Below are 19,464 nucleotides of genomic sequence, written 5' to 3'. Positions count from 1 at the left end.
GTCCCAGCCCAGCTGGCCGGGGGAAGGGGGCTGTGGTGGCCTTTGCCCTGGCTCTGCCGGGACGAAGCAGGTTTGAAGACACCCTAAAGCTGTTTCACTACGTTGCATTCAAAGCTCACTTCTTCCTGGCTGGAAGCGGTGGGAGTTATTAAATGAAGGTAGTATTAAAGATCTTCAGAAGAACCTAAAGTGCTGTCACGGCTGCGTTGCCCCCCGTAAACCCAGCCAGTGTGTCTTCTTGGTGCAGCATCAGCCCTGCAGAGCAGCTTGTGATCGCTCAGCATCTCTGCGCCGAGATAAGTGCCCAGGCAGGTGTGAAATGGCGAGCTGACTTACAGGTTTTGTGTATTTAAGTAGTGCTGTTAGGATGCTTTACGAGCAGGAGTTGGGAGTCGGTGCTTTAGCTGTGGTTTCCGTGTTCGTAATGTACAGGCATTGGTCATTCCTTTCTAAAGCAAGATAAATTAATCCATGTATTGGATAATGTCAAGATGAATGTTCACAGGTGTCCTGCCAAAGGTATTCAAAAGATTTGGCAGACCCTAAAGGAAAAGGCTTTCTTGTCCTTTTCGGGTTTTACTTAGCTGGCGAGCTCTGAATATAGGTGACCCTGCATTGTGTCTTTTAATTTGCTTATTTTTCCTATTGCTGCTACACATACATATCCAGTAAGAAAGCTAAATGGATTTCTCTAACCTAGGAAAACGCAGTGTTTAGCAAAGGGTAACACTTCTGTTACGTTCTGTGCAAACAGAGTTTGGTTAGGTAGGTTTGTTGGGTACCTCCTCTCTATAACCAGGGAATTCAGACAGCAAGCGTAAATTTGAAATGGTTTAAAGTGATCTTGGAAAAGTTGTTAGACCCGATCTTAGGTATTGCTATGTGCGAGCCATCTACATCTAACTGACAGTGGAGCATTTCTGAAAAGTAGGCCTAATGTGTCTTGAATCTGAATATCCATGTAGAAAGGCTGCTTGCATATTTTTTACCTGGTAATTTTTGGGCCAGTACCACTTCGGTATTGCAGTCTCTCAGTCTTGTGTGCTTCATTACATCTTATGCTTCTGGCAGTCTTGGAGCCAGCACGCTCTGCAATGCCTATGTGTGGTGCTGGTGGTAATTAGTGATTTGCCTGTTGCAGGTTTCCTTTTTCTGGCATAGAAAGTGCCCCTGAAGTGTAGTAGGTCCTTTCAACCTACTACAATTCAGTGTTTTTGCAATGTTATTGCAATTTCAGAGTGACTAGAAATCTGGAAAGATGCTAGCTTGGGTACAATGAGTCTGTTTCGGAGGTGTTCTGAGCATTCACCTTAAAACTTCTAGCTTCCTTGGCAGTGCATATTGTATTACTTACTTTCTTTAAATTTATAGATACAGTGGTGAAACTTTTTATTTCTGTTTGTTTTCTGTATTATAGTAGCAGCTGTTTTCAGAGATGAGGACCTTTGTGATGTGAAAATGCCTGGGAAGGGGCATAAGCTTTTAATAGGCACATACAGGAGAAAGGATTGCTTAGTTTCCAGCACATCTCTAAGGTGTTTGGCTGAAGCCTGTCTTGGTTCCAAAGGCATCAAATCTTGACCTGAAGACAACACAAAATGGAAAAATAATTGTGGCTGTATAGCTGTCCTCCTTCAGTTCCTTTATTTCTGCTGTATTTATATCCAGTATAGCAAAACCATCGTGTGCTCCACAGGAATGGGCTTTACCTAGTTCTGCTTTTTCCTAGTGGAGTACTTGAGGGAGGCATGAGGAAATGGGCTATCCACCTTGCAGATACCTGTCCCTTTCTTCCAGACCCTCTAGAGAAGTGCTGATCCAGAGGATTCTCATTGTCCAGAGTTCACCTCCAGGCCAAGAGCCTGGCAGCAGTAGAAGCAGTAACAGGCATGTGGTTTTGCTAGGAATTTTCAGCTGAATTGCCTGTTGTAGAAAGGGAGTGTTCCTGACTTTACACCAACTGCAAAATCTTTTCAGTTACTATCTTGTAGGGGGCGTTTTTTGTTACTTTATCATTAAATTGAGAAAAGTGTTTGTTTGTAAGTCAGTCAAATATTAACGAATGAGGTAAATCAATCAAGTAGTGTTCCAGCTACGTAATTCTGGGTTTCTGTGTGTGTTTTAAATCAAAACTCTTAAGTATTGTGAACTTTCTTCTCCTGCCACCAAGCACTCCTTCCCCAAAGAGAGGTGAAAAAAATACCTAATTCAGAGTCATGCCAGTTATTTAAACAAAAATCAGGTAGATAGTGGCATTCTTATTTTTGTGAAACATGTAAAGAGAATAAATACTTTGAGAGAGAGAGCTTCCTTGTCTCTATAAATAAGGAAAACTTGATAAGGAGGTAAAGCTAGTTCACACCTAGAAAGTCTTGGAAGGCTCAGAAGAGGTACAAAATAGACATTTTCAGTGGCTTTGAATATTATCTGTGAGGACAGTAAATGTGGTTATGTTGTGCATGGGAAGGAGAACATACTGGGCAGCAGACATTGTGTGTGTAGGATTTTGGTGTTTAACTTAATGCTTCTGTGGCTAAGGCTGCTTATTTCAGTAGAAACCTGGACACTCTGTGAAAGATATTAGATGTTGGATATGCATCAATCTGAGCTGGCTAGTTATCTCTCAGTGGCTTTCTTCTACTTCTCTGAATGGCTGTTTAGTAATTCAGCCTTAGATTTTGCTGCAAGTTAAATTTGCCTCACTGTCAAATGAGTTGCAAAAGATGAGTTATTGTGTAACAGTACAGTAAACAAATTACTAGTAAGAGGCAGAGAAACAGTGCTTTAAGTATGCAGAATATGGAGGGTTGGAGGGAAGCAAAATACAGTATTCTCAACCTTTTTTTTTTATTGCTAGTATTCCTTTAAAATAAAGATACTCTGTTTCTGTGTCTGAAATGGATACTCAGAGCAAAACATTGTAGCGGCTCTTCTTTACAGCTTATGCCTGCTGCAGTGGGCAGCGTGTTCAGTCATTATCATCTGAAGTAGCCCAGGTTTGGAAAACCCTGGCTTGGCCTGAATTGGTTGATAGCACCAGGAATGGACCAACATTCCTGGTCTGGATGAGCGGCTGATGAGTTGTGGTGGCAGGGAAGACTTAACACCACTCCCAGCCCCTAGGGATGGGCCAGGTAGTGCTTTGAGTTTAAAGTACTGTTAAAGTACTGGATATAGCGATGATCAGGCTCAGCTTGTAACTGGAGGTAACAGTGCAGTAAATCAACTGTTCAGCTTTTTCAGGCTGGGCCTCAGAAGTTTTTTGGAGTTCCTATTGAAACTCTAGCTAAATCTGGTCTGAACTGAAAAAATTCCCCGATCTGTGAGATCTCATTTAGCAGATCCTACTCAGAATGTTTCAGGCATGCACTGAAGGGTACCACACTGCAGATGTGCTAAGTTAAAGTGAACTGTGTGGTCCAGTACCACTCAGTGCCACTGAGCAGCTCCAAATGTGAGCAAGAACCCCTTGTGTTAGGTGCTGTACAGACACAGAATTAAAAAATGGGACCCTGCTCCAAAGAGGTTATAAGCTAGGAGGAAACATTGTCTGGTGGACAACAGGGCCACAGTGCTGTCATCTGTGCACATCAGTACCAGGTTACATGGAAAGGGGGAGTCCTAAGGGAAGGAACATGTAGGGGACTGCCATGTCCCCTTTGTGGAAGGAAGAAAACCTTAATATTACTCTTTGTGAAGACAAACTATTGTAAATATGGCCTAGAGTATTGTCTGAAGTGCTTGCAGCCCCATAAACCTGGTTTGAGTCCTTATCTATTTCTGTTATGTTGTCCTCCGATTAAATCACCTGATAGTTGGCTGTTGTATGTGGTAGCCATTTTGGGATGCGGACCTGATTGGTGTGATTGATGCAGCAAGGGAAGCTGGTCATGCCAGTTCATGGTATTGTAACTCATGTTTGAGGGAAACTGTTCTGTGTAAGTTTTAAAGACAGCGTTACGTGAAACTTAAACTCTGTTGTTCTGCTGGCCACATTTGAGAAGTTCCTCAAATGCTGTCTATCCCATCTCTCTGGATGATTGCTTCTTCAGCTCACCCATTTTGTGGCCCTCATTGGACTAGTGTTCTGGACATGACGAAAAAGCCTATAAAAAAGCAAAAGCATCTTCATGTATTTGTCTGGCCTGAAGAGTGCTCAGAGAAGTATTTGAGCTGACACAACCAAAAGAGTGGTTAAAAAATGTGGGAGTGTGGAAGTCGTAGAAAGAAGCAGGCAGTTCCCCTGTGAGATAATGACAGTGTGCCAGGATCATGCAGTGGTAGGGCAGGAGACTTGTGAACAGATTCCAGCTCTGTTCTCTAAACAGTGTCTTCTCTCAACTGGAGCCATCTGTTGAATTACTAGCAGTGTTCAGATAGACTTTCCCAAGGCAGTTCCCATCCCGCTGCCACTCCATTGGGGCAGCCAATTTGTGACACCCCCCCCAGGAGAGGCTCCTTTTTGTCTCTTCTTTGCGGTGCCAGTAGGATGTTCTGTGGCACGCTTGCTTGCAGCCTCTTCACAGTATTTGAAGATAAAGCAGTTGTCCTGCTAGCTAGGACATGGTGCCATGGAGGTTTGCAATGTGGAGAGACAAGCTTCCTCTTCTCCAGTTTCATTTCTTTTCTTCTCATGGGGACAACAAAAAGTGAGCAGTGGCAGTGCTGCAGGCGCTAAGGAGGAATGGCTATAGGGACAACAGCCCTGACCAAGATAGTGCAGGACCTGGGGAGGACCATCAGCCTTATACAGTCATTTCTGGAGGGCTGCAGCAAGAGCACTTCTGATGTGCATTTCTGAAACTTTTGGGAAATGTGTGATCAAGGCAGTGAGGTCAAACCCTCCTCTTTGGGGGCAGCCCTCTTCTAGACCATTATTGTCTCTGAAGGAGGTATTTGCCAGGTCATATATTTGGCAGTATTCACATAGACCCAGGGCCCTATTACCCAGAGAAGGGACAGAAACACAGCCTGGGGTCATCTTCAGTGTGGTGATGTGTATACTCGCACCACAGCCACCCGAGCCATTGCGTGTACATAATCCCATAGGTGTAGTGGTGGGGTCTGCCTGAGGAGGCACTAGCATGGGAGCTGTGCATCTCCATTTACAGCAGAGCTAGAGAAGTGTGGTTTGTCCTTTGTTGTTCTGGGAAATTCACTTAATAAATTTAAATTCAGCTCACTGTTGCAGCCTAGAGAAAGAAAGGCTAACAGGTTTTTTTAATCTTTGGAGCTGGCTTTTGTACTGTGTGCTTAGAGCCATGTACTGTCCTTAACCTGTGTGGACCCTGGACCCTTGTTTGCAGCGTGAGTTTGTTTGTGGAAGAGTGTGTGAGCACAAGAGGGGTCTTAGTGTCAGAGTGAAGGCTTTTGGAGGAATAGCCATGTACAATTGCAAATTTGTTTGAAGACTTAAAAGTGTTTTCATACAGCTAATAAAAAATGTTGTTGATTTATCAACACTGTCTTTTATCTTTGTGAAGACCTGAAGACCTGAAGTCCACAGTAGAATTCTACAAACTGTATCACTAAATAGCTGCTGGCTTGCAAAGTTTATTTAGTAATGTATTTGTAAGTCTGCAGAGTAAAACCAAGGATTTTTAATTTTTTTTTCCTTAATTTTCCCTCAAACCTTTGCACCTGTGGCTTTTCTGGTTACTAGAGAGCAGTGGTAGTTAACACTAGGTGGCTGTCTAACAAGTGATTTCTTGAATTAAGGTTCCTAAAGCAAATCAGCTGTGACAGCACCACTTTATGTGTTTGTGCGTGTTTCCTTTCTTCTGTAGCTGAAGGGGAAGTGAACTAGTGCTTAATTACAGAAAATGACAGCAATATAATACATGAACAGTCATGGCTGCTGGGGGTGAAAGCACTCCACAGCCCTGCTTCACAGAGGACAGAGGGAAACTAGACCCTTGGGTGGGCCTGGTTCTCCTCCACTGAGAAGACTGGATTAAAAGTAAAACCCAGACCTGAGACCCTTTCGAGTTGACTGTCCCTTATGAGGGCTTTACTGCGTCATAAATTATGATATGTTTCACATTTGTTTGCATTTCTTTTTGTTTGCAGGCCACAAACCAGTGCTGTGCCTTTCTTACTGGCACACTGGAGGCTGTTCTCAGAAATAGCTCCCTCAAAGAGCTGGCCTGCAGCACCCGCTCAAAGGCCACGCACAGTGGGTTTCTGATGCTCCTTGAGATCACTGCATTGTTCTTCCGGGCTGCTCGTGAGCTCAGGTCCTGTTGCATCTGCAGCTGTAGATTTGGTGCCTTCCCTAGGGGCTTACAGCTGGAGTGTAAGGAGAGGCAGTTGGTGCTTTGCCACCCAGCAGTTGAACTTTTGTCACTTCAGCATGAAGAATTGCTAGGACAAGGCTTGTTATGATGCTGTTTCCTGAACTCATCAGCCAGTCTTAGCGTCAAGTCTTTTACAGAGGTGATAGCTAAAGAAAGCCTAGGAACTTCTATTTCTTAAGTAAGGTTGAAAACAACCTCTTTTACCACAGCTTGTTAAGAGACTTTGAAGAGCTTGGCCAGATGCAAACACCTATAAATACTCTGAACCCACTTCTCAGGTGCAACGGAGCTCTGACTGCGTGATTTGGGATGCAGCAGGAGAGATGCATGATTTGGGACAGAGCAGGAGGCTGAGTCCCTTGAGATGGGACTTGGAACAGCCTCAGGGCTGCTTCTGGCTAGGCCAGCTGCAACTGTCCCCTAGGATCAGTGCTGCTGGGTTGCAGCAGAGCCATGTGCTGGTCCCATTTCCCTTCTTGCCTCTGGCATTTCTGATTTGGAGCTCACAGTTGCAGGGTAGAGTTGGCTTCACTGGTATCTGTCATCCTGGAATTTCCCTATATGGCAGGAATTGCAGCCTCCCAGCTGGCATCAGCTACATACTCTGTCCCCGTACCCTTGCTGTTTGCGTTTTTAATGAACTGGCACCAACAGCACATCCTCCAGTCTGGGAATTCTGGTTCTACTTGGGAGTAGCAGACCTTGTGATACTGATTTGAGGGTAGATGAGCACAAGGGGACCATCTGTGTTTTAAACAGTAGGGTGTTTGGAGCAGTGTAGATTTGCTAGGCGTGATGGTAGCACCTTCTCATCTCTTTGAGAATAGTGGGCGGGACACAGGCTGGAGATCAAGTGGAGGAGGACAGACCTGTCAAGCCTCTAGTGTCCTCTGAGGTTTGCTTACTCAGATGCAAAAGCCAAGTATCTCCTACATTTGCAGTGAAGTGCCACAGCCTCCTTCCAGCTCCCTGAGCCCATGAGATGGGCACGACTGGTCAGTTCTTGTCTCTGAATCCCGACTGCCTCTGGTGAGGAGACAGACCAGTGGTGCCGGGGCTGCACCCAGGCTTTTGGCAAAATTTCAGATTTGAAAGAGCAGTTGGGCCTGGCACCAGGACCTCTTCCCCACCACCTTCCCTGGTAAAGGATCATGCACATGAGGCTAGACAGTGACTGAGAAATTAGAGGAGTGCAAGGCTGGGGAGGGTGGTGACTGACTTTTGAGCTGTCTGTGGCTAATTTATCAGTGATAGATACTAGTTATCTCTAAAACATGGCATAGTAAACTGGGTATGAGTTGACATCTGAGCTAGATTAACTAATCAGTGAATCCTCTCATGCTTCCATTTCAAAGTTTTATTTTAATAATTGTATCCTTAAACTTGTCTTCACTGAAGAGTCAACCTGAGCTATCTACCAGGGTTTAGCTAATTTTCCTCATTGCTTCACCTCTGTCCACCTCCCTTTCTCCTTCCTGCTCCCATGGAAAAATCTTTGCCTTGTTTGGAAGCCCTCAGGCTGGGGGCATTTTCCCATATGAGTGTTGGCAAGCACAGAAGCAGACTGGGGGCAGGAAGGTGGGTGTAGGACTGCAGCCTACTCTGCCTAGGTTAGGCCAAGCAGACAGAAAATAGAAACACATAGTGTTGACCAACTGTAGAAGAGATGGATCTTTGGGTACCTCCTGTTTGGTTAGCTATTTTCCAGAGTTTTACCATTGTAGGTTCATCATCCTTTACCAGGACAGCATGTGTGACAGTGTTGACTGGTGCCTGTGGAAGACAGGTAGATTTGGTATGGCATATGTGGAAAGAGGATTTGCTTTTGAGTAGGGAGTTTGAAATCCCAGGAATTTCCATGCCAAATTTTGTACTTTTTTTTTTTTACCCTTGTATCCTTTGAGACCTTGAAGAGGAGGGTGAAGAAGCACAATGTGGACTTCAAAAAATAAAAATAAAACAAAATTAAATAAGTTTGAATGAAACTTCCAAAGTGTCTTAATGATTTACGGACATTAATCTTATTTGGAGATTGCTGGGACTTGTGTACTCAGGGCATAAGTAAGTGTTTTCCAGTCTGCTCATCTGTCATCTTTTCAACTCCTGACTTATCACTGTATGAGAATTCAGTCCCTTGGTTAACTTCTACCTTGTTGGGTTTTTTTTCTCCCCTCTTCAGACAAGTGAGAGAGAGACTAAAGAAGCAAGTTGTTGAGATGAAAGAGAAATTTCCAGGCTTCAGACCAGGACTCGCAATTTTGCAGGTATTGTTTTCTTTAATGACAGCTACAGAAAATCTATGTTGCTTTGCAATGGTAAGTGCACAGCTGATGAGCTTCATCAAAGTTGCCTTGCAATGGTAACGTTTTATAAGGAATAGAAGAGCAGAGTTCCCTGTGGGATGGTAACACAGTTCTGTGATGTCTTTTCCCCAAGTACTGGGGCCCAGAAATATTTTGGGGGTTTTGGGTTGTTTCTTTTTTTTCTTTCATCAGACCCTTGCAGTTCTCTGTTTGAGCATTATGTTTGTGAAATGGTGAAAGTAGGCTTCTGGCCTATTAAGAGGAAGCAGTGCTCGTAGACTCATTCCAAGTCTTTGCATTTGTGTGAGTCCCAAAGCCTATCAGCTTTTGAGATGTGTTTGCACCAGAAATCTTTGAAATGGGGTGTTTATTAAGGGATTTCGTCTGCTGCTACATCAGAACATGGAGAGAGGCAAGGGGCTGGGGGGGAACCCAACCAAAAACACCTTTGGCCAAGAAGACTTTGAGTGCAGGGGATGGAACAAAATCCCACTGCTGAATTTGATGTCTGTTGAACTGTGAGTAAGTGCTAGAGTCTACACAGAAACACTTGCGGAGGAAAAAAGCACTTATCAGTACAGGGTTTTAGCCTGTGTTTGGCAAAATTAAGGTGACTTTTTTTTTTCCTTGCAGCTATTAAAAATGCAAACTCTTTGTGCTTAGATCAGGTGACTAGCAGTAGCAAGTGTCTTGTAACAGGAAGGAACTGTGTGTCCACAAAGGACTGATGGACTGCAAGTGGCTGCTTAGAGAAGTGGCTTCTGTCCTTATTCAATATTTTGGGTTCCTGAAGTGTTCTTGGTGCCTGTCTTTGGATTCCATTGCTAAGACCACTGTAGTACACAAAGACCATGCTCCTCTTCAATGCCAGGAACAAATTTGTTTGTGGTTTGTTTGGGTTTTTTTTTTTCTGGTTTTCTTTTCTATTGGCTTTAAGAAGATCCTCTCTACAGAAGACTCGTCTTCAGGTGTTTAGAAGGGAGGAGGAAGGTCTTTTATTTAAAATTTACTAAGGATGCTTTGATGGAAGTTGCCGAACTACTGACCATGTAAACTGTCTTACAAATTGCTGTCTTGTAGTGTTATTGGATTTTTTTCTTGGTTGGCCTGTGTTCTCTTCAATCCTGGGTTGTCTCAGAGTCCTTTACAACCTGTTTGCTCTTTGGCTCTTTGACACTTTTGTAAGCTACCAAACAGTCTGGACTTGGAGTTCATCTCCTAATGCTGATATTCTCAGCTGCCTATTTTTCAGTTGTCAGGACAATTAGCTGTTTCTGATATGTAGCACTCCACACAATACGTGCTCTTTTCTTGGGAGGTATCTGGTGTCCTCTGAGCTCAAACAATAAGTCAGTTAATCTTTATTTTTTGTCCTGTAGTCAGGAATGTCCTCTTTTGCACAATATATGTGGTTTGTTTGCTGACATCTCCTGATGACCGCTCTCTTCCTTCTTTTCTGCCCTGTATGAGGCATACCTTTTCCTAAATCCAGCAGACTTTAAAGGGGAGACAGCCCCTTTGTCTAACCCTAAGGAAGAAGAACCAGTGTATGCTGGGTGATCAGGTAATGCAGTCACCCCTGCTGCTTGTAATCTGTGTGAGAACCAGGTATAGCTACCAGGGAACGGGGTTTCAAGAATTTGCTTACCAGCTTTTCCTTATTTGCCCCTCATTTTCTTATGATTACAAGGAGTATTACCTTTAACAAAACATACTGGATGTTGCAAGCAGTCTTCTGAAATGCAGTTGTGCTGTAATCACCCGATACTGCCAAGAACTACAGGCATTTGTTCCACTTGCTGCTTTCTCTTTGTGCATCACTTTGTTCTTGTTTTGTTGGTTTTTCTTTGGCAGGAAAATTCTCAAGGTAAAAAACAGCAGTGGAAGAAATCTCTTCATCAAGGCACATGTATGTGCATAAAATTAAGATCCCTGGGTATCAAAGCCCAACTTTTCTGAAAGCCTTAATCAGATAATTGGATGTTATCAGCACCTGCTGATCATGTTAATTAGCTAGAGATTTAACTTTCTCAGATGAGATGGCAGGCAGTATTTTCTGCTGTGGAGAACAATGTGTTTCTAAGGTTTTTCAACAGGTGTAAATAGTGTTTATGCAGGAGATCAGACAACTTGTCTTTATCTGCCTCTTACTTGAAAGAACACTTTCCTGTTAGCTCCAGCTACTTATAGCCTCTATCAGTGTGTTTTACAGTTATTCAAGAATACCTCTGTCTCCTTGGTGTAGCTCAAAGGAAGCCAAGGGTTAAGCCCATCTCAGCCTGTGAACGGGTCTCTATTCTGCAGCGTGACTCAACTATCTTTTCATCCTTAGGTTGGAAATAGGGATGATTCGAACCTCTACATTAATATGAAGCTGAAGGCTGCTGCTGAGGTAATGCCCAAACTCTTAGTATTTCTTTTTACCCTCCTATAGTAGGTCAAATCTGAATATGAAAAAAAAGATGCAAATCAAATAGTTTTGTCTAAGCCTTGCCTGTATTGGAGAAACCAGTGTTGGCCTGAATTCTTTGTTATAAGGAAGGTAACCTGACACGTAGCCAAGTGGGGTAACAACAGTGTGGGTTGGTGCCACTTTTTGTGTGATCATCTCCTAGATTACACGTGTCTGAAGAGCTGATGGTCTGTCTTTCCTGACCTGTGGCCATGTGCTTATCTTCCCTGAATGTCTTGTACCTGCAGTTGCCTTGCATCTCTCACCAAGTGGTACATTACATGCTACAGCAGGGCTGGGAATGTGGATGAGTCCCTGTTTCCCTAAGTGATAGCTGGCATCTTCTCTGCTGGCATTTCAAGGCAGTATGCTGTCAAGCCAAGATGTTGTTTTTCATGTCAAAAGGTGAATAGGATGGTTAAAGTATGGACCAATCTAAGTAGGCAAAGCGCTAATCTTTTTTCTTCTCTTTTGTTGATGATATTTCCAAGTAATAAGACTGTAGCCACAGGAACAGGAGATAGACCTGGGAAATGTGACAGAATGTAGCTGTGACTGGGCTGGACTGAGAATAGCCAGATCAATCTCTGATGTCAATTCAGAAATCAGGTAATTTGTTGGTATTCTCATTTGCAGATTGGGATCAGTGCCAATCACATAAAACTGCCAAACACAGCAACAGAAGCTGATGTAAGTAATATAGCCAGTAATGAAAAATACATAATTTTCGTCTTGAGCTCAAGAGATGAACTTATATTTGCCCTCTCATTTTATAAAAGAAGACTGCTTGCCCATAGATATTAACTCATGAAAAAAGGAATGGAACCTGCTGAGATTTTTTTATTTTTAAAAGAAAACTAAAGCATTACAAAGTAAAATTTAGAGACTTTAACAGGTATTTTTCTAAAAATAAAAAATGTGAATCACTTATACTCTTGGGTAGAAAAACTAAACATGTTGTATGTGTCTTTTAATCCAGACAGGATTTTGCTTTTACCTTTGCATCAGTCATATTTCAGTTTATCAGCCATTAGGTTTTTGGTCTTTACTTCTTGTAGGTCCTCAAGTGCATTGCCTCTTTGAATGGAGACCCTGCTGTTCATGGCTTTATAGTGCAGCTGCCACTTGACTCTGATAAACCCATCAATACAGAAAAAATAACCAATGCTGTTGCACCTGAGAAGGATGTAGATGGGTAAACTGACTTCCCCCCTGGAGAGCATGACAGTTACTCCAGAAAGAAACCTCTTTTTTTCTTTTGAATGGTGATCATGAGGCTGGGAATCTTATTTGGCCTTTATTCTTTCAAAATACAGCTTAAGTAGCATCAATGCTGGGAAACTCTCCAGAGGGGACCTTGGAGACTGCTTTATTCCCTGTACGCCAAAAGGATGCATGGAACTTATCAGGCAGACAGGTAAGGATGTTTCCATCTATTATTCATGAATGCAGTAGTCTTCAATACGAGGAGAAATTATGCACCTTGCAAGGCTATGCTTAGCATTGAAACTTTTGTTAAGATGCCACATTTCATCTCTGCCTTTTCAGATAGGAAAAGAGCTAGTTTTAAAGTGGTCCGTCCTTCCTCCCTTTCAACTCCAATTCCTTAGCACACACAACCCAGAAGAAAAACAGTATCTTGAAGTACCAGAGCCAGACTTAAACTGACCAAAAGACTCCAGAGCCATTTGAGTTAGTTTGTACTAGAATGCACAATGACCTATTTTTACTTTCTCCTAACTTTCTGTGGTGCAGGCATCCAGGTTGCAGGGAAAAGAGCTGTAGTGATTGGTCGCAGTAAGATCGTTGGTGCTCCCATGCATGACCTGCTGCTGTGGAATCACGCAACAGTAACCACTTGCCATTCAAAGACCTCAACACTGGCTGAGGAGGTAATGACAGGATGGATGCATGAGGCTGTAATTATCAGCTGCAAGCCAGTGCTGCTGCTGCATATTGCTACTCAGTGTATTGCTACCCTAAGTCATTGGGTCTGGGTTGTCTTTCATCTGAAACAGTTTCCCAGTCCTGTTCATTGGATGGTTGTGTAAATACTTCTGCTGGAATAGGATCCTGATTATTTTTGGCCCTTAATTACAGGCTTTTAATTATAACAATAAAATTATTATTTTTGTTTTCTTTGGGCAAGTGCTGAGAATTTAATCATCCCTTCCTAATCTCTAAGTAGTGGCCTGCAAGACAGCATATGGTTTTTTTTTTCCCCGAAAAGGCCAGGTGGTCTTTTGCTTTAATGGCTGGGAAATGCTAGACCAAATGTTTTCTCCAGGGTTTTTTTTTTCAGTCTATTTTCTATGACTGGGAGTTGGTACCATTTTCCTCTTTAGCCGTGAGAGTGACAGAAATAGTGTGTTGCTGTGCTGCCACCTACTTGGATTTCGTACAGCAATCAACACTGCCAGGCTCTGTAGGCAAGTATTAAAGCTGAAAAGAGGGTAGGTGTATTTGAATATAACTCACAAGAAAGATCAGAAACACTGCAGTGCTTCACGCCATTAAGTTGCTGTTCAATAAGACTGTCATTAGGTTAATTAACAGTTGAAGTGCTAATTTTTAATGAAATCTTAAAAATAGTTAATCTCCCTTGAAGATTAAAAGAAAAAATTCCAAGGGATAGCAGCTTCCTAAGCAAACATGAATGAAGCAGTGCAAGAACTGACAACGAGCTTTAGTCAGAGTCTCTAGCACCAGCTTTGTGACCAGATCTGTGAAATTTACTGAGTACTGTCTGAAGGAATATTAGTGCTGAATTACAATCAGCTTTCCCTGGAGTTGCATGTTACACAGTCCTGGACTTAAAAACCATGAGGCAATGCTGCCACAAGTGAAGTGCTGCTTAGAGTTCTGTGCAGGGGTTGTTCCTGGCTGCTGTCTGATGAGTGCCGAGTATATTCGTAGCATTGAAAAGAACAGCTGAATATGCAGGGATATTTGAAGGGAGTGAGATAAGAATATGCAGAAGGCTTTAATTTTATCTAAAAGTAGTCTGTGTGATCCATTTGGGAATCATGGAGGAGTTCAAAGGAGGTTGTGAAGTGTTGACTAGCAATAGTTCAGGGTAGGAGTGTGAAAATAGGCCATAATTTCTGGCTGCAGGAATTTGTGCTTGCCAAGGAACTGCTAGCTACCTTAAATGGCTGATGATGCCCTTCTACCCCTCCAATGGCAATGGGTGAGCACACAGTTTCACTGCAGTTGAAGCTGATCTAAGTTGCTGCTGAAGCAGCTCTGGGTTTTTCCACTGCTGGTGTGATACAGAGTTGTTTTTTTTTTTTTTCATAGGTTGGTAAAGCTGATATCCTGGTGGTTGCAGCTGGTAAAGCTGAAATGGTAAAAGGTGAATGGATCAAACCTGGTGCAATTGTAATAGACTGTGGAATTAACCATGTGCCAGGTGCGTGGGTAATGTATAAAGAGCGGGGATGTGTTTATTTATATATAAATGCAGTTACTAAGTAGGTACATGGATACTGTTTCCTTGGTGTTTCTAGCCAATGCAGACTTATTTCTCTTTTAAGCCTGTCTTAGGTAATGATAGCAACCTCTGAAGATGCCAGAATACAAAAAGGTTGGTTTGAAGTACTGTCCTAAAGCAGATCAGTGGCAGTTCTGTTTCTGTCTTCAGTGAGGCTGATGATCAGTACAGGAAAGAGGAGGCCTAGGAAATATTACACCAGAATATCCATGTAATTTGCTGCAACTAATAGTGAAGTCTTGCTGCTGTTGTCACTTGTGAGCGTGCAGCTTTGCTGTCATTACTTTGCAGTTAGATCTGATTAAGCTGTTGTTTGAAATACATAAATGGCAAGCAGTCTCTTAAAGTAGCTATGGATTTCTTGAATCACAACATTAACTTCTTAGGCTTGAATGGCTGTTGCCTTGAGACAAAGCAGCTTCTGCAAGAGTATTGGTGACAGTGGCTCTGGCATAGAATAAAGTGCTTGAACGTAATGGATTTTAGGGTAGGGTTTCACTTAGCTACTGCTTCCTTATAAAGGAGGAACAGACAGTCTGGCAATTTCTGTTTTCATCTTATTTTAAATCCAAATTACAGATATTGAATGATATGGAAAATTAGTCACCATCCAACTATCTTTGTGCTACACCCACAAGGCTTTTAAAAGGTAGTTTTCATAATTAATCAGTCATTTTGTTGCCATTATTTAGTGGAATGTAAAGAAATTTCTGTTCAGCAGTCTTGTTCCTCAAAGATGACACTGGGTTGCATTTAAAAACATTAGTCCTCTGTCTAATTAAAATTAAAAAGTCATCTGCTGTTGCTGTTTGTTGCTTGATGTATTTGTGCCAAGTTACCCAAACTGAGGCAATTTGCCAAAACCCACAGGGTCGCTGCTGATTTGCATGAAGCAGAATGGCTTGGAGTCTCCCCCACTAACATGTTGCAAATAAAACTACCATTGTGTTTCTGACATATGATGGTATGACCTTTCTTCAGGCTTGATGTGAACTGCATCTCTGAGGGGACATCCCTGTTTCTTTGCAATGAGTCTGCCTTGGGCAGTGCACTGGGATCTGAGCTTCTTGTACACCCAGCCTAGTCGGCATTGCATGGCAATATGCTTAATGGCGTTGTGAGACTCAGTAATCAGGGCTTGATAGAGTACCGTGGAAATTGTCAGATTTCAAAATGATGGATGCCACAGACTTCTGTGGTTTTCTGAAGCTGTTGAGTTTTCCTGCCTCTTTCTTCCCTTCTGATTGGTTGCGAAAAAGCTTTCAGATGAATCTTTTGGGAAATCAGTGCCAGAATTGTGGGAATTGCAATGCTACAGAAAGAACAGCAGCTAGTTTGCCAGCTTCTCTAGCTACATCACTGTACAGATAGAATATTGCTGCTAGCTGTGATGGCGCTTTGAACGTGGCGGGGGGAGAAATATCACAGTTGCCATACATCTTACCATAGCTGTTAGTGCACCCAGCTAGGTGCCCCCTAGGTGTACATGCGAGTTGCAGCTGGAGGACGTGGCAATCTCTGGATATGCCTATACTTTGCAAGTCAGGGTGCCCTGTACAGGCACATCCCAATACAATTTGACATACCAGGGCATTAACTTCATGCAGGCTTGCCAAGTTGGAGTTAAAAAAAGTTATAGCCGTGTAGCACCGTGCAAACGCAGCTGTTGTGCTTTCGAATGGAGGGTGGCCTGTATACTCCCAAGGCTGCCAGTTTGGAGGCTAGAATGGGCAGTTTAGGCACATCTGGCTTTGCATTCATGTTTATTACAGCTGAACAGAATTTCTTCCAGGTCTCCAGGTAGAGAGAGAGGAAGAGAGGATCTCCTGAAACCTCTATTAGAGCAGACAAGTGTGTCTTACTCCCTTTCCAAACTGGATTGTATTTGTCTTTCTCTCCCCACTGCTGCAGTTGGAGGGCTACTCCAGCAAAAATTCTGAATGCCTTATTCCAGGCCTGTAGAAATTGCTCTGCTACAGGAAGGGAGAGCAGTGCAGGTAGAGGATATTCCCAGAGATGGCATAGTCTCTGGAGTGTCCTTTTCTGAGTCCTGGTGGAGGAAGCAACCCTGTTCAAAGTCCTCCTCTGCTATGGGATTTTGCAGCCCTGGCCAACAGGGAACCTTGAACAGTGGGATATGAGAGCAGCAAAGGAGGATCAGCCCCTGTGGATCTCGGTGCCATGCTCTTCAAATACCAGAGGAGCTAGAAAGATACAGAAAGCCTTGACTTGGTGCTCTGTTTATATCTTCATGTACTGGGAATCAAGCTGGCATCACAGGACTATAAGATCAGATTGTGTTGGATCCCTCATGAAACACCTTTCCTAGTGGTGTCCAGAAAAAGCAGTAGACTGCAAGTAGCTGGTCTCATGTTTTATAGATGAGGGTCATGTATGGTCTTGTGTGTTTGCAGTCATATATCCACCAGAAACATGTTACAGTTGCATGTACATTGGCACAAGTTTGCTTGGAAGTCATGTGGATATTCCCAGCCCTTGTCTAGCAGAAGTAGTACTGTGAATTAGCTCTGGTCCAGAAGCTGCACTCAGGCTCCCTCTCATGCAGCTGTCTCTGGAGATAGATGGAGATCATCATACCTGTTCATTCCGTATGTGTAGCATGTCCTTCATTTCTTTGATCTCAAAGTCCTTGGATGCTCGCTCTCATGTGTTCCAGCTGGCTAGAGAACCTACTGGACCAAAGAAGATACAGGCACTGGGAATGGTTATAGTGTCACTGATACTCTCTGTAACTAGTTTGGGGTTTTTTTAAGAGTGGGATGGTGAATACTGAGAAGGTGAAATTATGGGGAGAGCCGGAAAGCGTCGTATGTGAGCTTTCCTTCAAAAGAATATTTAAAAGGTAATTGAATAGCTCCTAAGTTGTGCTCTGCAGTGCTTGGCGTGAGGTGCGGGATGCAGAGGCAGGGACTGGAGGTTTGTTTGGCTTGTGCTCATCACTGTGTCTGTGTAACAGATGTTTGTGTGTGGAGTGCCTAATTCATCGCTTGTTTTCTTCATTCTTGGGCCTGGAGTCTTCCTGGCCAGGGTGGCTGGTAAGCCTGCTTGGTATCCTTGGAAGAAAATATGATTATGTTATTTGCCTTTTGCAACCTTAATTAAACTGGTCTCTAGACTGGAAGGACAGATTGGTCTACAGTTCAGGCAGCAAAGCTGACAGTGACTGCTGTGATGTTGTTCAAGCTTTGAGCTTTAGGGAGAAGAAGTGTTGCTTAAAACACAAACACAGCAAAACATCCAAGCTGCTAATTGTCAGTAACAATGCAGCTGAAAATTAGTGTTGGCAGGAGCTGCTTTTGCTCCCTCTTTGGTTTTAACATAATCAGCTGTTTAGGAGTTTGATTTCTCTTTCTCTCCTCCCCCTCACCAAATCTATGTTAAAGTTATTGATTGTGTTCTGATCAAACATACACTTACTGTATCCAATATAATATTTCAATGTAACAACATTAAAATCTATCTTCAGGTTTTTCACACTGCTTAAGTTCCCTAGAGTCCTCATATCTGAAATGAGGATCTGCCACTCTAGGAGAAACTTAAATTTTCTTTTTTTTGATATGCTGTGTCTATAATCAGCGAGTTCCTTAGATGATTGTGCTAGTTTTACTAACGCATTTTGTCTTTTTCTCTCTTTATGTGTGAGCTTAAAGGTCCCCACTGGAAAAAAGTGCTATATCTGTTTCTGAATTGTCAGGTCATGTAGTGCAGCAGGATATAGCAATTTCTTTTGCCAGAGAGAAAGGGGATTATTCTGCTGGAGCTCTCTTAAGCCACCTATGAGGTTTGTTTTGACAAGACTCCGATCTCTGTGAACTGCAGTATTTACAGGTCCATCATTAGAACAGCAATGAGTAATTGAAAAGCTCAGCACTTTCTGTCTTCGTTTTCTGTAAATGCAGGTGATTTTATTCGATAGTAAGGCCTAGATGTCCTACAAAATGGAACAGAGCAAATGTAAATCTGGGTTTTTGGAACAAGTCAGCCATGTTTCTTCTCTCGCTTCTTCTAGACCATTGATTTATATCTCCTTCAAATTGGAAACTGTACTAATCCATCAGAGCAATACAGCAGGAGCTGTGAGAGGATGTTTCAGGTGACATCTCTATTGTATGTCCCATTTGTGTTTTATTATTGCACAGATGTAAGACTTGGTCTGTGCTTTGGTCCCCCTGCATTTGTTTTGGAGTCATCTTCAGACTGCCCTGTGGGCCACGTGCCATGAGAAAATACTTGCATGCTCAAGGAAAGGGGGATCTATCTGGCTGAGGATAAATGGCGCTTAATGGGAAGATATGTTGCATGAGCTGTTGACGCTCTGAGTGAAATATGATGATAACAGCTTCATCTTGTGATGTTGTGTTAACTTTTTATCTTCCTTTACAGCTTGCTGGGTACTCAGCTTCTGTTTTGTTTACTCCAGCAGAGGAAAAGACTTCAATTTAGTCAGTGCTGCCTCCTCTGTTTTGGTGAAATGTGATGTGTAACTTACTTTTTCCTTAAATCTCCAGACAGCACAAAGGCCAGTGGAAAAAGAGTTGTAGGAGACGTGGCATACAGTACAGCAAAGGAAAAAGCTTCCTACATCACCCCAGTTCCTGGTGGCGTTGGGCCTATGACTGTGGCCATGTTAATGCAGGTATGTGGGCAGACTGTGAGACTGGTGGTCATCTCCTCTACGTTTGCCTTTGGGGTATGTTGCTGCTGACCATCATCACGCTACCAAGGCTGGTGCTTCCTTCTTGCTCTTACAGAGGTCTAGTTGGATTTCCAACTTCTAGTCCAAACAGTTTGGATCCAGTTAATTGAGGAAGAAGATGGACCTTAAGGAAATGTTAGGACAGAGGTTTTTTGGTTGGGTTGGGGGGGGGGGGGGGGGGCGGGGTTGGGGGGGGGTCTCTA

General features: G+C 43.0%; 1 protein-coding gene across 1 annotated transcript in view; it reads left to right on the top strand.

Annotated features, from left to right (window-relative positions):
- The first annotated feature begins 5,850 nt into the window (after window positions 1-5,850).
- Window positions 5,851-19,464, top strand: part of MTHFD1 (methylenetetrahydrofolate dehydrogenase (NADP+ dependent) 1, methenyltetrahydrofolate cyclohydrolase, formyltetrahydrofolate synthetase) — a 37,273-nt gene continuing 23,659 nt past the window's right edge. The window contains exons 1-10 of the mRNA XM_009332746.1: window positions 5,851-5,919; window positions 6,070-6,236; window positions 8,476-8,560; window positions 10,932-10,991; window positions 11,688-11,741; window positions 12,110-12,246; window positions 12,368-12,468; window positions 12,807-12,943; window positions 14,352-14,463; window positions 19,074-19,201. Coding sequence (XP_009331021.1) covers window positions 5,851-5,919; window positions 6,070-6,236; window positions 8,476-8,560; window positions 10,932-10,991; window positions 11,688-11,741; window positions 12,110-12,246; window positions 12,368-12,468; window positions 12,807-12,943; window positions 14,352-14,463; window positions 19,074-19,201 — 1,050 coding nt within the window. The remainder of the gene's footprint in view (window positions 5,920-6,069; window positions 6,237-8,475; window positions 8,561-10,931; window positions 10,992-11,687; window positions 11,742-12,109; window positions 12,247-12,367; window positions 12,469-12,806; window positions 12,944-14,351; window positions 14,464-19,073; window positions 19,202-19,464) is intronic.

The sequence above is a fragment of the Pygoscelis adeliae genome, unplaced genomic scaffold (genome assembly GCF_000699105.1).
Source record: "Pygoscelis adeliae isolate BGI_AS28 unplaced genomic scaffold, ASM69910v1 Scaffold179, whole genome shotgun sequence".
Classification (NCBI taxonomy): domain Eukaryota; kingdom Metazoa; phylum Chordata; class Aves; order Sphenisciformes; family Spheniscidae; genus Pygoscelis; species Pygoscelis adeliae.
This window is presented reverse-complemented; position numbering and strand designations above follow the sequence as displayed.